At 50.7% G+C, this 25419-nt stretch overlaps 1 protein-coding gene across 4 annotated transcripts in view; it reads right to left on the bottom strand.

Annotated features, from left to right (window-relative positions):
• Positions 1 to 25419, bottom strand: part of NLRC5 (NLR family CARD domain containing 5) — a 75909-nt gene that overhangs the window by 5707 nt on the left and 44783 nt on the right. For 2 of the 4 annotated variants that reach the window (XM_006908777.3, XM_015586955.2), the window contains 20 exons: positions 25088 to 25177; positions 24254 to 24298; positions 23190 to 23279; positions 22239 to 22322; positions 19335 to 19418; positions 17677 to 17766; positions 17431 to 17493; positions 15153 to 15239; positions 13335 to 13418; positions 12475 to 12564; positions 12053 to 12118; positions 10246 to 10329; positions 10089 to 10172; positions 7922 to 8008; positions 7329 to 7406; positions 6479 to 6562; positions 6078 to 6161; positions 4488 to 4571; positions 3786 to 3869; positions 1512 to 1595 (listed from right to left, as the gene is read on the bottom strand). In XM_006908777.3, coding sequence (XP_006908839.1) covers positions 1512 to 1595; positions 3786 to 3869; positions 4488 to 4571; positions 6078 to 6161; positions 6479 to 6562; positions 7329 to 7406; positions 7922 to 8008; positions 10089 to 10172; positions 10246 to 10329; positions 12053 to 12118; positions 12475 to 12564; positions 13335 to 13418; positions 15153 to 15239; positions 17431 to 17493; positions 17677 to 17766; positions 19335 to 19418; positions 22239 to 22322; positions 23190 to 23279; positions 24254 to 24298; positions 25088 to 25177 — 1626 coding nt within the window. Of the gene's footprint in view, positions 1 to 279; positions 367 to 1511; positions 1596 to 3785; positions 3870 to 4487; positions 4572 to 6077; positions 6162 to 6478; positions 6563 to 7328; positions 7407 to 7921; positions 8009 to 10088; positions 10173 to 10245; positions 10330 to 12052; positions 12119 to 12474; positions 12565 to 13334; positions 13419 to 15152; positions 15240 to 17430; positions 17494 to 17676; positions 17767 to 19334; positions 19419 to 22238; positions 22323 to 23189; positions 23280 to 24253; positions 24299 to 25087; positions 25178 to 25419 lie in introns of all 4 variants that reach the window. The other 2 variants (XM_025044612.1, XM_025044611.1) reach the window with 2 other exon arrangements.

Below are 25419 nucleotides of genomic sequence, written 5' to 3'. Positions count from 1 at the left end.
TGAGCGCACACTGATAAAGCTCCACCCCCTAAGCCGGGTGAGGGCGCCAAACCCTCATCTTGTGTTTGTGGTCTCCCTGACATCTGCCCCGAATCCCTCTGGCTGCAATCCTGCAATCGGCACTCCCACATCCTATCTGTGGGTCCACGAGGTTCTAAGTCTGGGTTTATGCGGTGAGGAAGTGGGTGAAAGGGACGAGTGTCCTCAAGGAGCTCCTTGCTTTTGTCATCTTCCCCTGCCAAAGTTGTCTTGGGCCCAGGGGAGGGACAGGCAATGCACCCCAGCTCCTCCAAGCTGGTGGCAGCTCTGAGGGCCTTGGAAAGGTGGTAGCAGCCGACGTCACCAATGTCGTTCCTGCTCAGATTGGAGAAGCGGGAAATAGGCCACGAGGCCTAGTCAGGAGAAAAGGCCTTTGCGGGCGCTGAACCGTGCGCTTCGCAAAGCCTTGACCTGTCCAGGAGCTCGTGCCAGTCACAAAACTTTGAGGAGGAGAAGGACAGGCAAGGCGGGCATGACGGTACCCAATGTCCAGGTGAGAAAACAGAGGCCCAGGGAGGTGCCATGACTGGCCCAAGAATCCCCAATGACTCGCAGGCAAAGTGGACACAGGTCTGCTGGCCTGGGAGAGGTGGCCACGTGTTTTGGTTTGGCCTCAGCCCGTGTCAGGGGTCTCCAGGACAATTTCACGTGGGTTCCACAGTTCAGGCAAATCCGTTCCACAGGCGCATCTTGCTCTAATCTATGCGAATGGCGGGGTTTTCCTTAAACCTAATTTGTTGTCTTTTGTGCACCCTGACCTCACCCCGCCTCTGAGTGGGAAAAAACAAAAAACAGCTGATGCAAACTTAGCCTTGCAGTAAATATGCGTCTGGGGGCTGTTTTGTTTTGCAAATTAAATTTTTGCCAACTGCCTTTCGGTGAATTCATTTTGGGTGAAATGACCTGCTCCCCTATGACATGCTCCCCCAAATTCTCTGAACTCATCTCCTATGCACACTACATTGCCAGAGTGGGGGTGGGGACTTGGATAAAAACAAAACAATGCTTTGTGTCAAGCTTGGGTTTGTTTTTAGTTACCATATTTTATGTTTTGAAAAGAGCGCGTGATGTTCGTTTATCGAAGTGGTCAGGGCCTCTGGAGAATATCAAGGTCACCAGAGTATGGTCTGTGGACCCAGAATTAATATCGCCTGGGAGTGTGTCAGAAACACAGAATCTAGGCAACCCAGACCCATGGACCCAGAAATGTGAACCAGAATACAGGGCGAATCTGTGCACAGTTAGGGGTATTCTAGGACTTGGCCACAACCCTTTGGGTCACTTTCGTAGCCAAGTAGAAGCTGGAGGCATTAAAAGGCAAGGGCCCTGGCACTGACCTGGCAGGGTACAAGAACATCCCAAGGACAAGAGCACCGAGGGTCCTTGAGGAGGGGCCCCCAGTGCTTCCTTGTGCGGTGGGCCCAACAGGGCATGGAGTGCACCCTCCCATGCATTCCCACAGGGTTACTCACCAGAGGCTCTGCAGGCGGGTCATGTGGCTTAGTCCTTCAGTGAGCACAGCTAGGGTGGGCCCACCCAGCAGGAAGTTGCTGAGGCTGGAGGAGAGGAGGCCAGAGGAGGACTTGGCATCACTGGGGTTGGGTCCCAGGTGCAGACTAAGGCCCGTCCCGTCCAGTTGCTTGAGGACCCAGTGCTTAGCAACACCCAGGGACTGCCAAGATGGCCGCTTACATCCGTGCAGTGTAAAATATTGTACGAAACTGCCCTGGGGGATCCAGATGCTGATTCTCTGCACGGAGTATTAAGACCACCCAAGCGGCAGTTCTATTTCTGAATCACACTGGATCCAGACTACTGATCAGTAACCATAGCGACCACACATCTAGCATATACTATGGGCCAAGCACGGGGCTCCGTGCTATCCCGAGACATGGATCTGTTATTGTCCCCATTTGACAGAGGAGGAACACTGAGGTTCAGAGAGTTACAAAATTTGTTCAGAGTCACACACAGAAAGGGACAGAATCAGGAACAAAACCCCAGGCTGTAGGGTTTTCATTCCTGGGCTCCAACCACATGTCACTCATGGGATCCTGCTACTTCCGGCCCCTGGCCCCAGCAGGAGAGGAGAATCATAACAATAATTGCCAATACTTGTTAAGTGAGAACTCTGTGCCAGGCTCTGTTTTAAGGACTTAACAAGTATTATCTCATTTAATCCCCACAATCACCTGAGGAAAAAGATGCAGCTCTTATCCCTAAAATTAAAATGCGCCTTACTGTTGATGTGTACACTTGAAACTTACTGGATTTTGTTAACCAATGTCACCATAATAAAAAATAATAATAATAATAAAATAAAGAAAAAAGCACAGAGAAGTTGAGTAACCTCCCCAAGCTCACGCGTAAAGAGGTAGAGCTGAGAGGTGACAACTGTCCTGGTTTGCTTAGAATCGAAAGGTTTTCCAGTATGTAGGACTTTCAGCCCCGGGCAAACTGGGACAGTTGGTCACCCTACTAAGCATGGAACCTGGATGGTGTGGCTCCCAACCGGGATCCATGCCCTTAACCATTGCAAGTGCAAGATGCTGGCTGGATGTGTGAGGCGAACTGCTTGTCAGGGAGGAGACATTCAGAAATGACAGATCTGAAACTGGAAAAGGCCTCTGGGCAGTGAGGATCCACCCGCTTCCTTGTACCCCCCGCCCCTCCCAACCCCCGTCCTCCAGGGGACAAGCGAAGAAGGACAAAGTGGGAAATTTTCATTGTCGAGGGACAGAAAGCCAGAAGACTCCATTTAAAATGGATTCAAAACATATGTCCAAAAAAATCTGGAGGAAAGTTCACCAACTGCTTTTTTCCCAGAAGTTTTTCCCAGGGGTGTCACTGTCAGAGGATGTCATGTCCTTTGTTACATATTTCTGTCATGATGGAACACTTTATAACGTGTGTGTATTTTTGGTGTTCAGAAAAACAGAAATCAAAAGCAGAAAATGCCCTGCGAAATGTGCCCTCTAGATGCTGCTCAGTCTACGCAAGATGGGGGGACCTGTTCTTCAGCCTGAGGCTGTTTCTGGTGTTTCTGAGAATTTGGTGACTCCAAACTATAGGTGAGAATACAAGTTGCCAGTTACTACGTATACAGAAGAGGCAAACGGCAGTGGACATCCGTGGATTTTTTTCTGCCCAGAGTTTGTTTCCCTTTCCTGTTAATAGTGCCCCGAAATACCACCCCCCACTGAGTCCAGAACTGGGTGGGCATGTGACCCAGGTCTGGCCAGTCAGAATATTGTGCTCAGAGCCACAGGGATTGGTTTAGGGAAGGCCATGTGACCCAAGCTAGTCCCATGAGACCCAACCCAGGGCCTTTCCTTGGAAGGATAAGGAGAAAAGAGCTCCCTCTCCACTAAGCTGATCGAAAGTGAGACGCAGGGACAGCCTGCCTGCGAATGAAGTTGAGACAGAGAGACAGACAGACAGGGGAGAGGATGGGGGATGGGGGAAACAACTACAGAACCTGGATCCAGCCAAGCCTGAAGCCAGTTGCCTTGTAATTTTCTGTGACATGAGCCCAAATTTTTCTGGCTTGGGTCTCTTGGAGTGAGTATGCTGCTTTCTGTGATCAAGCATTTCGATGGCACTGAGAGCCAGGTCATGAAGTAAGATGGAGGGCATTCAGGTCACCAGTGTCTCCCCAGGGACTGACTGGAAAGTTTGTGTTCACAGGAGATGAGATGGTTCCTGGACACCCTCTCCCCCGCCGCCCATTAACCACAGCCACTTACTCAAGCCTCTTTAGCCAGCACTTGCCCTCAAGGGCCCCCATCAGCACCTTGGTGTCCTCCTTGCCAAGCTGGTTGTTCGACAGGCTGCAGGGGACCGAGAACGAACTGAGGGTTAGACAAGCCTGCCCAGATCCCCGAACTGTCTTGTTAGCCCTGCCCCCCGCAATTCCTCAGTCCCCTCAAGGAGCCAATTGTAGATCATGCGTCCTGTCCAGGCTACATGGGGGCTTTCCTGGTGCCAAGGGTCAGGCTCTGGATCCCTGAAAAGGGGGGCATGGCGGTCACAGCTGACTCAGCTAAGAAAGAATGTCCTGGATGAGGGTTGCAAAAGAGGGTTGCGAAAAGACACACCCACGCGTGCACACACACACACACACACACACACTCGTGCAATGATTCCTTCTGCCCCTTAGCTCTCTCTGTACCCCGACACCCACAGCCCTCCAGGCAGAGAAAGGTTATGACCCCATTTTACAGATGAAGCCTAGAGAGGCACAGTTACTGGCCCAGGTTCACTCTGAGCGAGTGGTGAAGCTGGGGCTGAGACCACAGAGCTCAGCCTTCTGCAGGCCACACCGAGTCGCTGGGTTTCATCAAAGGGACTGGTTGACGTCCACTATTCACCAAAGGCCCCACTGTCCTCTCCACCCCTTGCCCTCAGCTGGGCCATCCCTTCCCAGAAGCCTCCACCCTTCCACTCACTCCAGCTCCTCCAGGTGGTGACAGTGGCTCAGACCAAATGCCAGGTGGGCCAGGCCCTGGGAGCTGACACAGCAGGAGGCCAGCCTGGTGGGGGTTAGAGAGCAGCAGGTCAGGTAGGAGCTCTGGGTCTGAGGAGCCCCAAATGCTGGTGACGGAGGGCAAGCAGGCGGGTGGGGAGCGGTGCTGGGGGACAGTGGGAGGGGGCTCTCCTTTCCTCCTTGGGATCATTAAGCCAACATACAGCCTAAAGGTGGGAGCACGGACTAGTTGAACATTTTTCTAACCCACAATCATTTAGGGAGCAACTTCACAATTTATGCCATAATTGGGCATTACCGTAAAGTCTAGCTAGTTGCTGTCATTTATCATGAGCTCTGTCTCTTTAAGTGACAAAAATGTAGTTAAGTATTGGAGAGATATTAACAATATATTGGCAGCAGAAGGAGACTTCCTCCTTGATGCAATCAGTGGATTAAAATAGAACTGATAGAAAAACTCTGTTCTGCGGCCATCATGCTGGTATTTGACTCAGGCGCGAATTATCAACGGATGTTAAAGTTAGTGGGTGGAAGTTTGAGGGAGAACAGGATGTTTACATAGTCTTAAAGTATCTCCGCATAAGATATTTGTTCGAATGTTAGAATTAGAAAGAGAAAAATAGTAGCTTTGCAAGTGAAGAAACCTGGCAGACACCACCTTAACCAGGTAATCACAGTTAACGTCACCGGTAAGGGGACAAAGAGACATCATGTGCCTCCTGATGTGACACACCGAGAAGAACATGACGGCACCTGTGTGATATTCCTGCCCAAAATGTGGAACATGAATCTAAGCATGAGAAAACATCAAACAAAGCCAAGTTGAAAGACAGTCTGCGAAATAACTACCAGGCGAAGGTCAAGACAATATCGCGAAAGACAAAGGGCCAAGGGCCTGTCTCACACCGAAGGAGACTGAAGAGAGGTGACACCTGAATGTAGCCTGAGATCCTAAATGGAGTCCAGGACTGGAAAACATGTAACAAACAGTATTATCGGGACAATCGGCAAAACCGGAATGTAAACTGTAGTTTAGATAAGAGTTGTGTATCGATGTGAAATTTCTTGAATTTTATGTTTTTTCCCAGACGATGGGAAAGAATGTCCTTGCTCTTAGGAAATTCACTGAAATATTTAGGGGCGAAGGGGCATGATTTTGCAACTTTCAAATGGTTCAAAAGAAGTGAGAAAGAGGGAGCGAGCGGAAGAAGGGAGGGAGGGAGGAAAAAAATGTGAAATAATATTGACAAAGGGTGAATTTGAGAAAAGGGTGTATGGAAGTTTAGTCTTCTTGAAACTTTTCTATTAGCTGGCAATTTTTTTTTTCAAAAAAATAAAAGAAAGAAAGAAAAGAAAAAGAATACTGAAAAGGGAATTACTTTCACAGATATGGCCACACACCCAGAAACCACGTCCAGGGCCACGTGTGGTCCCAGCCCACGGCTGCAGACACAGGGTTCATCTGAGCCCAGTCTGGGGAGAACAGGAAGTGTGGGGACAGGGCAGAGCCGCAAGGAGCCCAACTGGCCAACTGGCCGTCTGGTCTGCGTACCGGAATTTCTTCAGCTCAGAGAGGGCCAGCAGGAGGCTTTGCAGCAGCAAGGAGCTCACATCGCAGAGTTTCACCTGGGACAAGCTGAAAAGGGCCAAGTGCATTCCAGAGGACTGCAGGCTGGACGACCTCAAGGGTCATCCCTCAATAGAGATGGGGGCGGGGAGCAAGAGGGGAAAGGACCACCCAAGAGCTCCCAGTGGGGCAGCTCTCCCCTATAGCACCCTGGCCAAGTGTGATTCTCTCGTGCACAGGGAAGCAAAAAATTCCCCGGGGCCTGGCACTGCCCCAGGCTCTGCTCGTCCCCAGCCAGGCCTGGCCAGGCTCTCACATGTGGCCTGTAGCGGGCACTGGGTGGACCAGAGAGCTCAGAGCCCCAGGCAGAGTTTCAGGGTGCTGACCTGAGCTGCTGCAGCCTGGTGCATGTCTCCATCAGCTGCCTGACGAGAAGGCTGTGGTGGGTCTCCAGGTCACAGTGAGACAACCTGCAGGTCAACAGGGAGGCAGCAGTGTCTGAACACCTGCTGGATCAGTATTAGGGACTCAATCTCTGCCTGAGAGGAGCTTACCTTGAGGGGCTATATAAATGCTAATTAAATAAGGCCCCATGATTTACTAGTTAATTATGGGAAGTGATACGAAGCTATGAAGGGGAGGCAGATCGGGCATCTGTCTGTGCAGGTTGTTTGCTGCACGAAAGAACCTAGCCAAGGAGGTGAGTTGGGGCTGAGATCCAGCTATGGGCTGTTCCCCAGAATGTATACCTACAGGGCTGCATTCACCTAAAAGGGATGACATTTTAATTTCCAAAAATGTGCTGTATGGATTAGAGGTACTGCGAAGCTACACATCTATAAGAGTGGATAATGGGAGGGCTTGACTAAATCTGGGGGTTCAGAGGGGCATTTAAGCTGAGACCTGAGGATGAGGGAGAGTTTGCCAGGTGAAGGAGGAGGAAGAGGGGAAGGGAAGAGAGAAGCTTCTGGGTAAGGAACAGCCTATGCAAAGGCCCTGAGGTCAAAGGGAGCAAGGAACTGAAAGCCAGTGGGGAAGACCGGAGCTGAGGCCGGGGTGGGAATGGACAGCATGGAGAGGCATATTGAGCCAGACTTCATGGGCCATATAGAGACTTTGGACATCAAAGGACTCTGAGCAGTGGCACGAGAAATATTGGTCAGAAGCAGCAGTGTCCCACCCCCACACCAATGCATCACCGGCCACTCCCTGGGGGCCACAGGTACTGGATCCCACCTGAGGGCCACGGCCTCCGGGTTCTCCTGACGGGGAAATTCCAGCTGGATACAGAGCTGCTGCTGGGTCTCAGAGATACTGGAAGGAAAGAGACAGCCGGTGTGAGCCCTATGGCTGTTTTCCTATGTAGGCTGAGCTGGGATCGCGGCTGCCCGGCTGACTGACTCTGAGCTCCCAGACCCATGAGGATCTGGGCACAGGTCAGTGGGACACCGAAGCCTTTGCTCTTAGCTACTCCCCATCATGTTGTCATCTCTGGGCACAGAGCCACTGTGTGTGTTACTGTAATCCAGGGGCCACTTCAGGCGAGCAGCGTGGACTCCCTGTCGCGTCTTGGGATCAGACAGCCCTTTGTCTTGAATCTGGGCCTGCTTTCCTCTCTCTGGCACTGCCTGTTGGCTACTGCACAAGTCCCAACAAGCATGTGTAGCCCCTTACATACGCTCCAGGAGCTCCTGCCATCTTGGAGACCCAGAGAACTCACTAGTGACATAGCTATTACCCCACAGGACAAGAGCCCGATGTCTAGGTGAGGGAAGGTCCCAATAATCATGGAGATGAAAATTCCGAGGGGGTCTCCTCCCTGGACTCACCTTATCTCGGTGATGTTGCCTGAGGCCTGGGTGCAGATTTTCAGCAGGGCGAGCACCCCAGCTCTGCCCACCCACGGCTCCTCCACCCTGTCATAGAAGCACACACAGATGAAGGTCCCCTGAGTGAGCAGGGGGAGGGAAGAGAGTGCCAGGAGGGTCCTAGAGACTTTTTGATTTTTGCTTATTTTAAAACTATAAAATTATACAATGGCATAAGCATAACACAAGAGATTAAGATACATATTCTAACAGTTGCTGCAACAATCTAAACAGCAAATGTGCTTTTTTAAAATAATATTTTTAGATTAAAAAGAGTCCACATAATGTTACATTGCAAAGATAAGGAAATAAAACTGTATAAAACATGATCCCAATTTTGCATTTGAAAAATAAAAAAATTATATGCAGAGGGATAAAACTCACATGGAGAGAGAGAGAGAGAAAGAGGGAGAGAGAGAGAGAGAGAGAGTGTTGAGGAAAATATATTAAATGTTAATGGTAGTTGTTTAGATGACAAAATTCTCGTGAATGGTTATTTTATTTCTTCCTTAGTTTTCAATATTTTCTGAACTTTCTACGACATGCATGCATGAATTAGAAGCAGGAAAAAAGAGTTGTTTAAAATATTCCTGCTTTTAAAAGTATATTGAAATTTTTTCAAAGTGCTATTTTCTTCTTAGGCTCTTATGGACTTTCCACAAATTTCTACAGTTAGCATATGTTATTTTAGAGGAAGACAAGTTTTATTTAAAAATGTTATTTTGGGGGTGATCCAGCAGTTCTGAGTAAACACCTCAAATAATTGAAAGCAGAGATACAAAGAGATATTTGTACACCTATGTCAACAGCAGCATGATTCACAATAGCCAAAAAGTGTAAGCAACCCATGTGTCCATCAACGGATGGCTGGATAAACAAAATGTGATATATTCCACACAATGGAATATTATTCGTCCACATAAAGGAATGAAGTACTGACACACGCTACAACGTAGAGGGCATTGTGCTAAGTGAAAGAGCCATTTACAAAACGACAAATACTGTATGATGCCACTTCTACGCGGTCCCTAGAGTAGTCAAATCCACAGAGACTGGACGTAGAATGGTGGTCGCCAGGGGCTGAGGAGGGAGCATGGGGAGTTATTGTTTAATGGGGACAGAGTTTGAATTTTGCAAGAAGAAAAGAGTTGTGGTTGTCTGATGTGAATGCACTTATCCCCGCTCAACTGGACACTGGAAAATGGCTAAGATGGTAAATTTGACGTTACGTGTATTATACCACAATTTAAAAAGATGTTGTTTTGAGGAGCAACCAGACTTTATGAGCCTCATCGCAGGCTGCGATGAGAAGTGACCAGCACTGGATACGAAATAAGTTTTTGGGTCACAAATAGGGAACTGAACCTCAGCGAGCCTGTGATCTGACTTCCAGTTCCAGGAAAGTCATGGGCTTAACGACGTCATGAGGAAATAACCAGACAGAGCCAGAAACTGACATGAAAGAGGAGGGCATGAACCGCGTCCTAAAAAACTGTCACCACCCCGTGCAAAATGTGGACCTTGACTGCATCCTGGATCCAATAAGCCAGCTGTCCCATTTGGGGACATTTTAGATGGGACGAGGTAATAATACATGACACTGAGGAAAATTCTACCAATTTTTGTAGGTGTCCTAATTCACCTGCGATTATGTAGGAAATGTTCTTATTTTTTAAGGCGTCACGGTGCAATATTTGAGTGATAGTTTATGAGATCCGTAACTTACCTTAAAACACTTAAGTCAAAATAAAAAAAAAAATTGGAAAAATAGAAATCATTGTCAAACCCGGGTGATGGGAATATCTATTTTCAAAGTGATTTTACTCTTTGGTACTCTCTCTGAAAGTTTTAAAATGATTACAGTGAAACACACGAACATGATAGTTGTTATTTTTGACCTCGGCTGGGTGTCCTTTAGAGTTTTTATTTCTTAAGACCCCAAGCATAGGCTCCGCCCTGGAGAGGGTGGCTTCTCTGTGTGCCTGGGGGGGGTCTCTAGGACAAATGAGCAGGGTCAGCTCGGTTCAGGTGGCAGGGTTCTAAGTGTAGGAACAGCCAGGGCCCTGATCCTGGGGGCACCCACCTTGCCCCGCCCCTGCCCCGCCCGGGCCCCAGAGGAAGATACTACCTGAGACTGAGCAGCCCCTCTGGCCTTGTCACCAGACTCAGGAGGACAGTCAGGTCTTGCAGGTCCAGGCAGCACCGGGTCAGCCTGGGGACAGAGGTAGGTTACGATGGTGGCTCTGGCAGGGAGCTACCCTCATGGGCTGGGCCCTGTCACTTACGTGAGCTCTGTCAGCTGCTGGGCCTGGCTCAGGCCGGTGGCCAGTCTGGGCATATGCTCTGGCCCGAAGCCGCACTCGCTCAGCCTGAGGGCAGAGGGGAGAGGGCAAAGGACAGAGCCTGGGTGAGGCCTGTCCAAGGCTGCTGTCCTACTTCTTCCCAGCTTCCCCCGGGGCCTTCGGAGCTGGTGCTCGCCGAGTTCAAAGGCCTGGAGCAAAGCCAAAGACACAGCTCCTGCCCTGGGAACTTCCTGTCTCTTTGGAGAGACCACCCAACAAGAAAATGCTAGAAGTGTCACTTATTGAGCCATGACTGTATGCCAGGCCCTGTGCCAGCCTCTGGGTGCACATGGTGAGCAACCAGGCATGCCTGCCTTACATGCAGTATCTCATTTCATTTCAACAGCATCATTTATGGGTGGAGAAACTGACTAACCCAAAGACACGGATCTGGTCAGAAGTAAGGGTAGAGTTGGGTTTCGATCCAGCTCAGCCTGAACTCCAGACCCCAAACACATAACGACTCCCTTACTCCCCAATACCACTTTATTCCAGGCTCCCTTGGAGGGAGGAGGGCCTGGGATTCTCACTGTGGCCCCACCCTCCAGGTGCCCTGCCCTGTTTGGTCAGCAGACAAGCTCCAGACCACGGCCTCACAGACAGGCGGAGAAGGGGGCCTGGCGCAACACCATGGCCGTTTGTTCTGACAGACGAGGGCCCTGGAGTTCTCCAGGAGGGGCTGACATTTGAGCTGGGTCTGAAAGGGTTGGGAGCATTTCATCTTAGAAAGGGCAGGGAAGAGGAGGTCAGGCTGGGCGCCTAGGGACAGGGACGCTTCCCCAGACAGTACATGCTTGGTGAATGAGAAGCAAAGGCTGAATATGTGCGTGCCTGTGTGTGGTGTGTGTGGTGTGGTATGTATGTGATATGCGCATTGTGTATGTGTTATGTGTGGGGTATGTGTATGTGGGGTGTGTGTGCGTGTGTGTGTGTGTGTGTGTGTGTGTGGTGGGGCGGCTGAGGAGGAACACGGTGGGAGGTAACAGCCAAATCAGACTGTGAGGGAATTTGAGCTTTATCCTGGGGGCAATGGGGACCCACGGAAGGGCTCAGAGCGGTGGAGCGGCGCAGTCAGACGCGTGTACTAGGAAGGTCCCACTGGGTGCTGTGGGGCAAACGGACTGGAGGAGGCCTGGCCAGAGGCAGCGGGCCGGTCTGGAGGCCGTGATCACAGCTGAAGTAAGACATGTACCCACAGCAGTGGTGGTGAGGCTGAGAAAGAGACAGAGCCCGCGGCTACCAGGGGGTAACAACCACAACCACAACCACCACCACAACCACAAACAACAACAATAATAATGATGAGAATAACAACAGTAATAATAGTGATAGCTGATATGGCACTCAGATGAACCAGGCCCTTTCCTACCACTTGATACATATTAACTCGTTTACTCATCACAATAACAGATGAGGGACTGAAACGCAGAGAGGTGAAGCCACTTGCCCAAAGTCATGCGGCTTAGAAGTTGTTGAGTTGGGATTGACCCCCAGGTGGCTCCAGAGTTCAACCTCTTAACCACGATACTCAGAAGCCTCCAGATTATAGTTAAGACATGGCCAAGAGGCACAAATACAGTGTGAAGGCCTGGCCTGAGGACCGAAGGAGTGGGGGTGAGGGAGAGGCAAACCCCGGCAGGGAGTGTGAAGTGGGGTGCGTGAAGGCAGAGAGGCCCAGCAAAGAAGGAGGCATGGAGCCTCCTCTCCCCTGTCCCCTCCACTTTACCCGTCACCCCAGACCAGTAATTACCTCAGCATCTTCCCAGCCTCTTCCTGTTGAGAGAAGTGAATCCAGAAGCTCTTCTGGGAGCCCAGGCTGCAGAGAAGGGTGTGAGGACGCCAGGGGCTTACCAGCACCCTCAGGGCCCAAGCACCAGGGGGCGCCAGAGGGAAAGGGGCTGGGGCACCAGGGGCAAGGGACGGGGGACGTCATGGAAGAAGAGGCCCTTGCTGATCCAACTCATTTGGAGAAGACGCTAAAACCTGGCCTTGCCCATCCCATGACCTCCCTGGTCCCCAGGGCATGTCAGCCTCAGAGGATGGAGACTGCAATCCCACATTCAGTGAACCCCGGAGACTCAGAGGTCTCCCCGAGTCATCCGGATGGAGGGCTGCTGGGTGTCGGGGTCTTGCTCCCCCCACCATCAGCCAGTGGCACCAATATCTCCTTACTTCACAGAAGCCTCCCGGACACATGAGCAGGAGGGCAGAGTCTCCACCAGGCACAGGGCGCCTTCCTGGGAGATGCCGTTGTCACTCAGACTGGAGGAGAAGCGAGATTCGGGATGGGGGTGTGGGAGGCAGCGCCTCAGTGCAGCCCTGCCCAGCCCAGCTCCTTGGCTCCTCCCCTCCAGCTGTCATCTCCGGGAGGAGAGTCCTCCTGGTCGAAGCGTCCATTCCCCAGGTGGAGACACTGAGGTCCAGAGGGAGGCCCGAGGAACACTATCCCCACACGGGCAGGACAGACACCAGACCCTGAGTCCTGTGCCTGCTGTCCTTACGGTGTGGGACAGGGCACTGATGAGGCCAGGGCGGTGGGCAGCTCCAGCCCCACACAGAGCACAAAGCCAGCTGCCTAGCAATGGGGCGTGTCCTGGCTCTGGCCACCTGTCTCCCCAGTCACTGGGGAGACAAGGCGAGAGAGCAGATGGCTTCTTAGAGACCCTCCCTGTTGTGTCTCCAACTCTGTGTCCCATAGACTTGGTCAGAGGAGTTTCGAGGACAGGACAGACCAAGGAGCTGGGACAGCTAAGATCTTGCATCAGCTGGTTAGGGATGAACCGTCACTCCCCTCCCGGAGTCAGCTTGAGTTGCCAAGCTTTGGTGGCAGCCTCTCCTGGGTGTCTGGTGGGGCTCTTCCCGTGGCGGCCAGTGAGAGAAGGAGGAAAGGACCCGAGGTGGGGACCCTTTTTCCTCCCCAGTTCTTGTCCTCTGGGGTTCTTAAGGGACCCCTCAAAAGATCCCTCAAAATTCATGCTTTTGGCCCAGGGGAGTCTTCCTCTTTGCTGTCCTTGAGACTGACAGTCACTTACTCAAGTGAACCGGAGATGGGCAGCCGAGGCAGACATTGCAGGAGGCACCTGAGTCCATCATCACCCAGCTGGTTGGCTGAGAGGCTGTAGGAGGTAAGAGGAGGTCACTGCTGGCCAGATGTGCCCCCTCCACCAGTGCCTTTTCTTCAGCTCCCATCCCTGCTACTCCAGCCACACGGCACGCTCACGGTCCCCTCACCGTCACCGTGCCCCGCTCCATCTCGATCACCACCAGAGTCACCACCACCAGCGCCGCCACCAACGGCTTCCGCCTTCGCGTCACTATCCCCTCGCCCGCACCCGCTGACCAGTCCTTATCCTCTTCTTCAGCATCTGCTGACCACTCTCAGGACTCCGGCAGACTTTCCGGAGTCAGACAAAAACCAATGCGCTTCTGCTATGCCCTTGACTGGAAACCGCTGGGGGCCGCCATTTTTGAGCAAGAGTAAATTCAGGGAAAGGAAAGATGCCTGGAGGACGCATCTACCTGACCGATTTCCTCTTCTCATGTGGGAATTCAACATCAAAAATTGCAACCGAATACTTCCCTATTTCCCGTCATTGTAGTATTCTATGGTTTTAGCTACGGTTTCAGAGACAGTATAACCAGCATGCCCTGGTAGACCTGGTTTTCGTCCTGCATCTTTGAACTCATTTTGTCCCTGATTATGACACTTTTGAGGCTCGTTTATTTCGTCTTTTCCTGACAAACTATGCAAATTAGTTTGTCTCATGAAGTCATTTAATAATCTTTAAAATAAGAAGAAGTTGCTCTCTGCAATGGAAAACACAGAAAAACTCAGGGGCGCGTTGCTTATTCCTCTTTCTTTAAAATACATGATTTTCATCAGTCACATTTCTCTTCTTGGCCACATTACAACAGGAATTTTTTTTAAAACTTTTTTTTCAAACTATGCAAATTAGTTTGTCTCATGAAGTCATTTAATAATCTTTAAAATAAGAAGAAGTTGCTCTCTGCAATGGAAAACACAGAAAAACTCAGGGGCGCGTTGCTTATTCCTCTTTCTTTAAAATACATGATTTTCATCAGTCACATTTCTCTTCTTGGCCACATTACAACAGGAATTTTTTTTAAAACTTTTTTTTTTTTTTTTGTACACAGCTGCCTTTAATTCCTACAGGTCCTAGGCTGGACTCTTATGGTTGTAAGTGAAGACTCTGCATTGAACTAGCTATGTGACCTTGGCCAAGTTCTTAAACTCTCTGAACCTCAGCTCTCTCACCTATAAAATGGGGACAATGGCTTCTAGGTTTGTTGGAAGGATAAAAAGAATATTTAAAGCATTTAGAACAGTGGAGGAAATGCTCAGTAGGTATTAGCTATTATTTTTCTACCCATGTGGGGGCTGCACTATTTGGGCACACAAGACAGACCATATAGATGCCACTTTTCAATAGTGCTAGAGCCCACAGGTCCCCACCCAGTCGCCTCCAGGCTGAGGCACTTGGTACTTTTAACCCCTGTCAACCAAATCGATGGGTCCTTCATTGTAGTCCCCATCATCCAGCAAAGCTCTGATGCCTTGATCAACACAAGGCCAAGGTGCTGCTGTTGGAAGGACTCCCCCGATTAGATCAAGGACACACTCTGAACTAGCCCCACCATGTTGGGAGTCGGAGTAGGAGGGATGAACTGGGTACCAGGGAACCTTACAGACGTGACCCAGAGTCCTGGGCATCCGTTAGCTGGTCCTGAGAGGTGCTGAGTGTGCGCACAGGCATACCACGCACACAAACCCCCTCCAATGCCACCCAGGCTCCTCTCCCGCCTCCTCTCTTCCTCTTCCCCCAACTTACTCCAGCTGGCTGAGGTCTTCACACTTCCTCAGCAACTTGCACAGTGGCTCCACGTGCTCCTGGCTGAGGCCACAGCCCGTGAACCTGCTGGGGGAGGGGAACGGGTCGGGGCTGGGGTGTTGAGCCACTCAGACTGGCTCTACCCAGCTCGTCCAGGGTGGGGCCTCACCCAAGCTTGGAGTCTCTGGAACTATCCAGCATTCACCACTTCCACCTTCCCCCACAGCAGATCCCACTTGGCACCTACATGCTCCCTCTGGGGTGGTGGTTCCCAAAGTGGGAAATTGCTGAGATGCAAATTCTGGGAACCCAGTCCAGACCCACTGAATCAGAAACTGCAGGGGTAAGGCTCTCCGGCTGACTGTGATTCAAGTTCAAGTTGGAGAACTACAGCTCTTGGGGTCATTTTAATGAACAGACGTCGGGGGTAGGGTAGAGGAGAATAGGATGAAGTCTGCTCTCGCAGAGGGCTATCGATGCTAGAATTAAAAGTCATGGTAAGTTCGCCTTCAAAGGGCCTGTAATGAGACTATACAATTAAATGAGACTACCCTATGGCCAGCCAGCAACTGAAAAAAAAAAAAATCTTAAAATCAGAAAGTTCCTAAAATCAATATTTCAAATTTTTTATCACTGTTACTCTCCTTCATGATTTTCCCCGTAGTCCCAAATTCCCTTTTACAGTCTTATTTACTTCCTATTTTTAAATCAGCTTGTTCTTTTTATTTAACGCATTTATCGTAAAAGGAAACTCTGTATCACTCACTCAGATGGGAAGCTGGCGTTGCATGCCACAAACAGACCATAAGCGTAAGAATACATAAAACGACAGCAAAATATCATCATTAAATTCGAGCCAGATATCGACACCTGCTGAGGGCTCTCTCTTTGTTAAAGAAGGAGCTTAGCAAGATGTGTTCAAGACACGTAAACACCCAACTGAGTCCTCCCCTTGGCCTTAATCAGACAGAGGGAATAATGACCTCACAGAGAAGTCAATGAAGTTGAACTACCCTATCTGCCCAACCTCCTAAAAATCATCCATCCTGGTCTATGTCCTATGTTTTGGAAACCATTGTGTTTTAGAAACCATCCAGGCATTCCAGAGGTCAGAGAGGACAGGACAGTGTCGGATAGGACAGGACTTGAAAACCTACAGCCAAGGCCACCTGTTTTTGTAGGGCTTGTGAGCTAAGGATGATTTTCCCATTTTCAGATGGTTGAGAAAAAAAAAATCAAAAGAAGAATAATAGTTCATGACATGAACATTATATGAAATTCAAATCTCAGTGTCCACGAATACAGTTTCACTGGCACACAGCCACATGCATGCGCTTACGTATTGTCTGTGCTGTTTTTAAGCTACATCAGTGAAGTGAAGCAGCGGTGACAGAGACCAGACAGAGTGCAAAACCCAAAATATTTACAATCTAACCCTTTACAGAAAAAGTCTGTCTGCCCCTGGGCTAGAAGTACTGTAGGACAGCCTGGGTTCAAGTTCCAGCTGTAACCCTTACCACGTGTGACATGCACAGTGGCCACAGCTGTGAAGTTTATAGGAAGTGATATGTAGAAGGCTCTCAGAATGGTGCCTTGCAGATCCCCAGTAAATAGTAGCTCTTCTTATTTATCATTTCACAGCTGAGGATGCTGAGGTGCAGTGAGGAGAAGGGTCTGGTCCAAGGCCTCTCTGTGAGCCAGTGGCATCAAATAGTTCTCGGAAATATCATCTCTGTGTTCAGAGGTTACCATCCTGCCCCACGATCCTGCCTCCAGGGCAATACCTGCCCCCATCTCACTTGGGCAACCGCGGAGCACTGGTTCAGGAGTCAGCAGCAGAGAGACACTCAAATCTGTGAGACTCATGCTTTACATATTGTCTCATTTAATCCTTGCCAACACTCTGCAGTACGGCGTCTCCCTTTATCGGCAGCAGAAGCTGAGGACGGGAGAGGTCCAGGAACTTGCCCAAGGTGCCAGGTCCTTGCGCAGCTGGAATTTAAAGCCTGGTGGACAGGCTGAGAAGTCCTTTTTCTTGGACCAGGTTCCTGAGTTCTGGTCCAGTCTGATGTGTACTTCTTTGCCCTTGACGAAGCCCAGCCCTCTCTGAACCCTTGCTTCCACAGGTTGGAGGAAACAAATCTCCTCGCACGTGCTTCTGGAGGAGCGCTCTGCGCATTCTCTGCTGTCTGTCCCCTGCTCTAAGCATCAGAAAGCAGGTCTATTTGTCTCTACTACCCACTGGCTGTCAGGGCAAGGTTCCAGGGGACTGACTTACCCACAGCGCCCTCCTTTCTGCTCCTCGTTAGATCTGAAGTGCAAGGTCACATGATACAGGGACCTGGAGCAGACAGCACCTGGATCAGCCACCCTTGGCCACAGTAGGCCCCATGGGGCAGGCACCTCTCTTCCAGAAGCTGAGCCTCTGGCTTGGGTCCTACTGCCTCCATCCTACCCTCATACCCACCAAACTTCAGGCACGACCCTTTAAGACTGGTCTTGGTTGTCCCAGGGCAATGCCCACCTGAGATCCACCTTCTGAACTCGCGGGCACAGGCTGAAGAAGTTAGCCAGCAGGAAGAGGCTCCCTGGCGACAGTTCCGTCTGGTTCAGCCTAAGCAAGAAAAAGGCAGGACCCTAAGTCAGCAAGTCGAAGCCAAGCAAGATCAGTAGGCAGAGAGCTGGGATAGGCTGAAGGAGAAGGGACCAGAAGTTGGAGGGCTGGCAAGTCAGCACAGTAATAAGGAAGGCAGGGACTCAAGAGGGACAAACAGAGGCTTGGAGTCAAGCAGACTTGAGTTTGAGCCCCAGTTCTGCTGACTGGCTCTGTGTCCTTGGACAAGCCACTTGAACTCTCTGAGCCTCAGTTTCCTTACCTGGAAAATGGGACTATTCATATACCTTCCTCTTGGGTTGTTACGAGGATTTAATTATATCAGGCTTGCACATTGCCTAGCAAGAGACCCATGCTTGTTATTATTACATTGTTTCTACTTTCAAGCACAGACTTCGCAGGACAGGAGGAAAAAGCTTCAGCTCTCAGAGTAGTTTATTGCCCTCGGCACTATTGAGATTTGGGGCTGGATTATTTGCTGTTGCTGGGGGCTGTCCTGTAGGATGCTTCGCAGCATTTACACCTCTCCTCCCTAGATGCAGTGGTAGCACCATCTCCCCCCACCGCTGTGTCTCCTGCCCACAGTTGTGCACAAGCACTGTGGACTGAGTAATAAAGTGTAAACCCTGGTGACCGTCAAGCTGGCCACCTCATTCAAAAAACCGATGAAGAGCTGAGGGCCGATGCTGTGTTACTTAGGCATGGAGAAGTCCCTCTCTGATCTGAGCTGTCTCATCTGTTTATTTTAACCTGTCATCTTGTGTCCAAAGGAGCCCTCCCTGACCCATTCTCTCCTGGCAGGGTGGGGGCAGAGTGGGTGCTGTGGGTATTGACATGAGCTCTGCCATGCCTGCTCACCTCTGGAATGTCACAGTCTCTTCCCTCCGTCCCTGAGAGGACTAAGGTGTGAGCGAGATCCTGGGTGATGCGTGCCTTCTCAGGGTTAGCATTAGCATGTACGCTGCGGTTATTGATGATGTGATTTAATTTCCCGTTGGGTTTTCCCATTTCGGCTGTAGCTGCTGTCCTACCTGCCCCCCCCCCCCCCCCGCCCACTAGACGATGTGAAGAAAATCCTTTTTAAATTCTAACCGGTCTGAGCGGAAATGAGACAATCGAGTTTTAAATATTTGGGGAGATGCTGCTAAGTTCCCCTTTTACGAAGTTAGATGGTGACCTTTAAAAAATGGTGTGTGACATACATATGACCTACATCTGTAAAGTCCCTTTCTCGGAGCAGGTGACCTTTCCAGGGGAAGAGAGAAGTGCAATAGCCCACCTGTCACAGGCCTTCCATTCTTTAAGATGCTTTTAAAGCAATTATATTGTTTGAGGCCCATGCAGTGGGGAGAGAATGGTAATTCTATTTATCAGATGAAGAAACTGAGGCCCAGAGGGCTCAACACCTATCCCCCCAGGTTCGACAAAGTATGAAGCAGACTCCACCTCCCAGCTGTGCCAGATAAAATGATGACACAGCCCAGGAGAAGCAGGGAGGGGAAGAAAGGGGGCGGCTTTGCAACCCTAGAGCCTCAGGTGGTGCAGGGAGATAGGCAAACCAGCCTTACTGTAGCAGGCTCAGCTGGGGGAGCTGGGGCAAGTGCCCCAGCAGGGCGTCCAGGCTCTGGTCACTCAGGACCCCACAGGACAATCTGTGAAACAAAACATCTGCATGAGCTGGGGCAGCCCCAGGGAAAGCTAGGAGCACGGCTGCACGGCCAGAGCCTTCTGGAGCTGGGTGCTACGCCGGGGTTGTCCTCAACATTTCCTCCGAACACGGGGTCCTTGAGTTAGCGTGGAGGCTGGAGTAAAGGAAGGTCGTACACCTTTGGGAAAGTTAAAAGGTAAACAATGAAAATACTTTATATATGTTATTGTACATTGTTGCTGGGAGAATCAAGTATGCTTAGAATGTCACTGGCAGAGAACAGCTGGTAGCTAGTGCCTGATTTCTCCTGGCCTACAGCCTATGTCCCTTTTTCATTTGCTAAATATAATCTGTGTCTTTTCACTGTAATAAAGTACCATCATGAGTTTAAGAGATTTTCTGAGTTGCGAGAGTCCATCTAGCAAATCACTGAAGCTGAGAGTAGTCTTAAAGACTTTGATTCCGATGTTTATTGGGCATTAAAGAAAAGATGTCTCATAGACTGTTGGCTAAGTAAGTTGAGAACTGTAGGAGGACTCAAAGCTGGAAAAATTAATTGAGTCATTGGCATGTGGATGATAGACAAAAATGTGGGAAGGTCACCTACAAAGTATCTCAAGGAATATCACCTAGAGAAAGCCTGCGAAAGAAAAGAAAGAAAGAAAGAAAGAAAGAAAGAAAGAAAGAAAGAAAGAAAGAAAGAAAGAAAGAAAGAAAGAAAACTTCTTCACAAAACCAAATTAAAACGAAACCAAAACAGAAACAAAAACAATAAGCACTGGAAGCTGCCAGATCCCTATCTAGACTCTAGAGGCGGGTGGTTGAGGAACCGTGGCACATCCAAACTGTGGAGGGAGTACGAAAAGGCACAAATATACAACTGTTGTGTAAAACACACATAGGAGATAAGTAGGGACAACTGAAAACTGACAGGCTGTTTGAGGATGTTAATATGTCATAAAATAATGTTAATATTTTCGGTTTGATGATGGTTCGTGGTTATGTTAAAAAATAGAGTACTTAGCTTTTAGCTACGCGTGCTGAAATATCTACAGGAGAAATTATAAGGTGTCTGGGAATTGCCTCACAATAACGTGTGTGTGAGCGAGTGTGTATGTGTGTGTGCGTGCATGTGTATTGGGGCCATGAGGTGGTAATTATTGAGGGAGGTGAAGGGGAATTAAGGGTCTACTCTTTCCTCTGCTTTTATATAGGCTTGAAAGTCTCCACGATAAAAAAAAAAAATGTCTTTAAATTAAAAATTAACTTTACAACAATAAAATCTGACAAACACTCCCTAAGCCAGGGGATCAAAGTCAACATCAATAGTGATAAGTCGAGTCCACAGCATCCACCGCTGAGATGGGATGAGGAGGGTACTTCGCCTCTTCGGGATTCTTCACCTAACCCACAGCCTCAGTCTAAGAAAACGTCATGAAGAAAACGTCAAACCTAAACCGAGGGACACTTTGGAAGATATCTAACCAGTAGTCCTCAAAACTGTCGAGGTTGTGAATGACAAAGAAAGACTGAGAAACTGTCACAGACCAGGGAGGGGAAAAAAAAACTCATGACGGAATGCCATCTGGGACCCTGGATGGGATTCCGGGTCAAAGAAAGGGCATCTGCGGAAAAACTGGTGAAATCTGGGTAAAGTCTGGAGTGTAGTTAATAGTCACATCCAAGGTTCGTTTCTTAGTTGTGACCGATGTACCATGACCATGAATGATATTAACCACCAGGGGCAACTGAGTGAGGGGATTCTCTGGACTAGCTTTGCCACTTTTCTGAAAATCAAGACTTAAACTCTTCCAACATGTCTTGATATTCCAGGAAAGCCATGATGCAATGTCACAGGACAAAAGCTCAGGACAGAGACCCTATGTGGTAAGATCCAGTGTCTGTTAACAATGTCAAAAACCCAACCCTCTGTGTCCACATGTGTTTGAATTTGGAGGAAGACATGGAAGGACACACATCAGGTGATCAACACGGATGAGCTTGTTGCAAGGGCCGGAAAGGCATTTGAGTTGGGAGCCAGACAGCAAGAAAAAAGACAAATAAAATAGAAAAACACAGAATGGCGTGATGTAGAGTAAAACTGTGGAACGCAGCTAGTCGGCGACTGTGAGTAGGTAAAAACTGAATATGCAAATGGACAAGGAGTAGAAGGCCATCGGGACAATGAGGACATCGTTGACTTGATGAGGGACAGGGGTTGTTTAGGTGAGGTAGGTTTGTCTTGGATTTTAAGGTAATTATTGTAATAAAATTATAACAATGATGATGGAAGGAAAGGCTGACTGTCCACTTTGCAGAGGACGAAGCTGAGGTCCAGTGAGCTAATGCCATTTGCCCAGAGTCACCCCACTTGTAGGTGGCTGAGCCAGGACTCCTGGTTCCAAGTGCAGTCTCTGATCACAGACCCAGGTGCTCTGGGTGGGGGAGCTGGTCAACCAGAGCTGGGGAGGCGGGGCCTTCAGAGGTGACGGGCTCCAACCACGGAGGCAGGCCCAGGAAGATGCTGGGGTGGGGCTGCAGGGCTGGAGGGGGCAGGCTGGGCTCCTGGTGCCCTGAGTTGAGCAGCTGGGGAAGGTGAAGCCCCAGGTCCAGCACGACCTCTCTGTGGGAGGGTGAGGTACCTGAGCTGGGCCACTGGGAGCAACAGGCTTCTACCAGAGAACATCCACAGGGTTGTGGGTTACGGGGTCTGGCAGGAAGGAACCAGAATGGGCTCACTGGCTTCTAAGCAGGACATCGTCCACCCAGGTCACTGGGCAGATGCCCCAGTCATGCCCCCCGGGGCTGTGTCCTCCTTACTTACTTGACTTCCAGAGGCCCTGGGCACTTCTCCAGAGTCTCACAGAGGCGGGTGACCCTCAGGGGCTCCAACAGACACTCCGTGAGGCTGAAAAGGGGCAGTGGGCAGGGCAGGGTTTCAGAGAGGGCTCAGGGCCCACGTGCAGCCCCTTCTCCCAAGAACCCTCTTCCCAACCTGCAGCCTCCTCACCCCGCGGGGCACACTCTCCACCCCTAAGTCTCCCACAGCCCCCACTTCCACCACTCTGACACCCCGAGTAGCCAGCTGCCCTGGTCCAGCCCTAAGTCTTCCTCACTGAGTCTCGCCTCGGTCCGGGCCACCATCGCCGCTCACCTGGGTCACTTTCCTACCCTCCGGCCTTCCCCTCCTGCTTCCCCGCCATGCTTCTCTACCCTGCCAGGGTCTTAACTTTCATAGCGCACGTCTGAACGGGCCTCTCCTGTGCCGAACACGCTCTGTGGTTTCCCACTATCCTTCTGAAAGCGAAACGCCGTTTCCACGGCCCCACTCGCCTCCACTCTCCCTGTCCATGCTCCAGCCACACTGAAACGCTTCCCGAGAGCCGAGCTTTCACTCCTCCGGGCCTCCGCACAAGCCGGCTCACCTGCCCGGACACTCACCCCGCTCCTCTGGACCACCTTGCTTGGGTGGCCCTCTTATGTGAGGAAACCAAGATGGGAGGGGCCCGCACGGGGTCTCACAGCCCTCAGGGCAGGGCTGGAAAGTCTTCAGAGAAAGTGATGTACAATCTGTGCTCTAAGGAGAATGCTGGGCCCGGCACCCCCATTATCAGGCCTCATACTCACCCCTCTTTCTTCCCTCCTCGCCTCAAACTTTCTCTTCCCTCTCTCCTAACCTCCAGCCCTAAACCCAAACCCCACAGACTCTCTTCACTTCCTGAGCCCTCATCCCCTTGTTTGGTTACCCGCAAACAAGAAGTAGGTAAGACAGTACCAGAAGCTCCGGGGGATGCAGCGCCGACCAAACCTCAAGAACTGGGCTCGCGCTGGGAACTCTGGCAAGGACCCACCAGCTGACAGATCGCTGGGAGTGGGGAAAACATTTGAGAGGCAAGTTCAAACCATCCACATTGGAAGATGAGACTCATCAGTCAGGGCTAAAAGGGGCCTGCGTGACCCTTTTGTATAGGTGGGGAAACTGAGGCCAGAGTGAGAAAGCCGGCAGCTTACATCTGGCCAGCGGGGCAGTGCCTGACCAGCTTGTGGGGAGCCAGGACAGAGTCCCTCCTCTCCGATCCCTGATGTGGCCTTCATAGGACTTCTGTCTCCCGCTGCCTCCATTCTTTTAGTCCCAAGAACCCAGAGAGTCCCCAGAAATGGAGACCTTAGTCTAAGAAGCAAGACTTCCCTGGCCTTGGGTCACCCCTGGCTTCAGGCAGCCACCTGGTGTGGCAACGCCCTTCCCTGACATATCGGCACAGCCAGCCCCACATTAGGCGGCCCTCATGCTTGCCAACCTCCCGAGTCAGACGAGGTGCCTCACTAGGGGGCAGCCGGGAACATCTGTGGAGAACTAACTGTTGTTCATTGTTTACAGTAAAGAAGTGGAAACTTTTTCAGCGCACCAACGGTTCTTGGCTTCTCAAATGTGATTTTCAGAGTGTGAAAAGACAGTGACTCATACGAAACTATGAGTCTGCAGAGGTCGGCAAAAGTCCCCCAGAAGTAGAAACACAAACGTCCCTCTCCTCTTCCGCACAGCAGCAGGCCCCCAGCACGGTCCCACTGCGGCCCTGCCCGTGGTCCCCTCCCTCCATCCGCACTGGCTTCTTCCAAGAGAGATCTGAGGGTGCTGATAACTGCAGGTTTATATGGGGTGGGGACGGGGGAGAGAAGTCGTGATTACTTCTGGCCTGCTGGGCCTGGAGGGGCGGGGTGGTGGGGCTCACTCTAGGCCTGGCAATGGTCAGCATGGGTCTAAGGTGGGGTGTACGTATAGAAAATGGGGACCAGAGGGAGAGGGGTGCCCACCCCGCCCTTGGAGCTCTCCCCCCTCACCTGGTTCTTCTGTCACCTCTCATGATGACGACTTGGCTCTCAAAGCTGCAGGCAGGAAGGAAGCAGCAGTCAGAGACAGGACAAAGGGCCTGCTTCCCAGGCAGGGGCAAGACAGCAGACTGGCCGGGTGGAGGGTGGCCTGGAGGGCTGTCCACGCTCTCAGCAAATACTACAAGGAGTATTCTAACAACAACTACATCTGTTAAGGCACATATCAAGCTCTCCACCAACACGATCTTCTTTGATTCTCACACTAACGCTGTGAGATAAAGTATTCTTAGCCCCATTTTACAGAGGAGGAAATCGAGGCGTGGAAGGCTCAGTGACCTGTCCAAACTGCATAGTAGGTAAGCAGTGAGCCTGGATTTGAACCTGGCCTGTCTACTTTCGTACCTCCCCCTCTTGCGAGGAGGTGGGGGGAATGGGCAGGCCTCGTGGGAAAGCATGGACGATCTGTGTCGCATGTCCCCAGGCTGCATGGCTGGGTGCCTTTCGTTCTATAGTCCCATCAGCATGAGAGACCCCACAAGTAGAGCAGGTCCCTGAGTACTCAGTGGTCACCACGGAGCTCCCAGTCTTCTTAAAAGTCTCCCAGGACGATCCAGACAGTGAGTAACGAAGAGTTGATGGACTGTGTCCCATGGTGGATTTAGAGCAATTTGAGTGTCCCCGGGGCTGTGTTCATTCATTTGTTCGTTCGTTCATTCATTCATTCATTCATTCTACAGACACCCATCACACATGCACTGATCCAGTATCCCGCAGGCCCTGAGGATGCTCCATTACGAATTTGACAGACAAGGGGGTAGGGCGAGGGCCCCGAGGCACACCCACCTGACGTTCACGTGGCAAAGCCACTGCACCGTAGAGAAGCACTGGGCCAAACTGAACGCAGTGTCCAGGGAAAAGCCGTTTTCACTGAGGCTGGAGAATCACAGGAGTGGCATTGACCGATGACATCCAGGACTCAAAAACGCCCTCTTTGTGGTCGGAACACAGGGCAGGGGGGGACTTTCCCCGAGTCCAGACAGCGGGACTCACTGAACCCTGGATTGTCAGAGAGCACCTCTCCCAACTCCCCATTGCACAGACAGGGAAACTGAGGCCCAGAATGCTTTTAGGCCAGAGTTGTACCTCAGTTTTCCCACCCAAGAAAGGAGGGGTGG

The sequence above is a fragment of the Pteropus alecto genome, unplaced genomic scaffold, assembly GCF_000325575.1.
Source record: "Pteropus alecto unplaced genomic scaffold, ASM32557v1 scaffold123, whole genome shotgun sequence".
Lineage (NCBI taxonomy): Eukaryota > Metazoa > Chordata > Mammalia > Chiroptera > Pteropodidae > Pteropus > Pteropus alecto.
The sequence above is the reverse complement of the archived record's forward strand: the minus strand, read 5'-3'. Positions and strand labels throughout refer to the sequence as shown.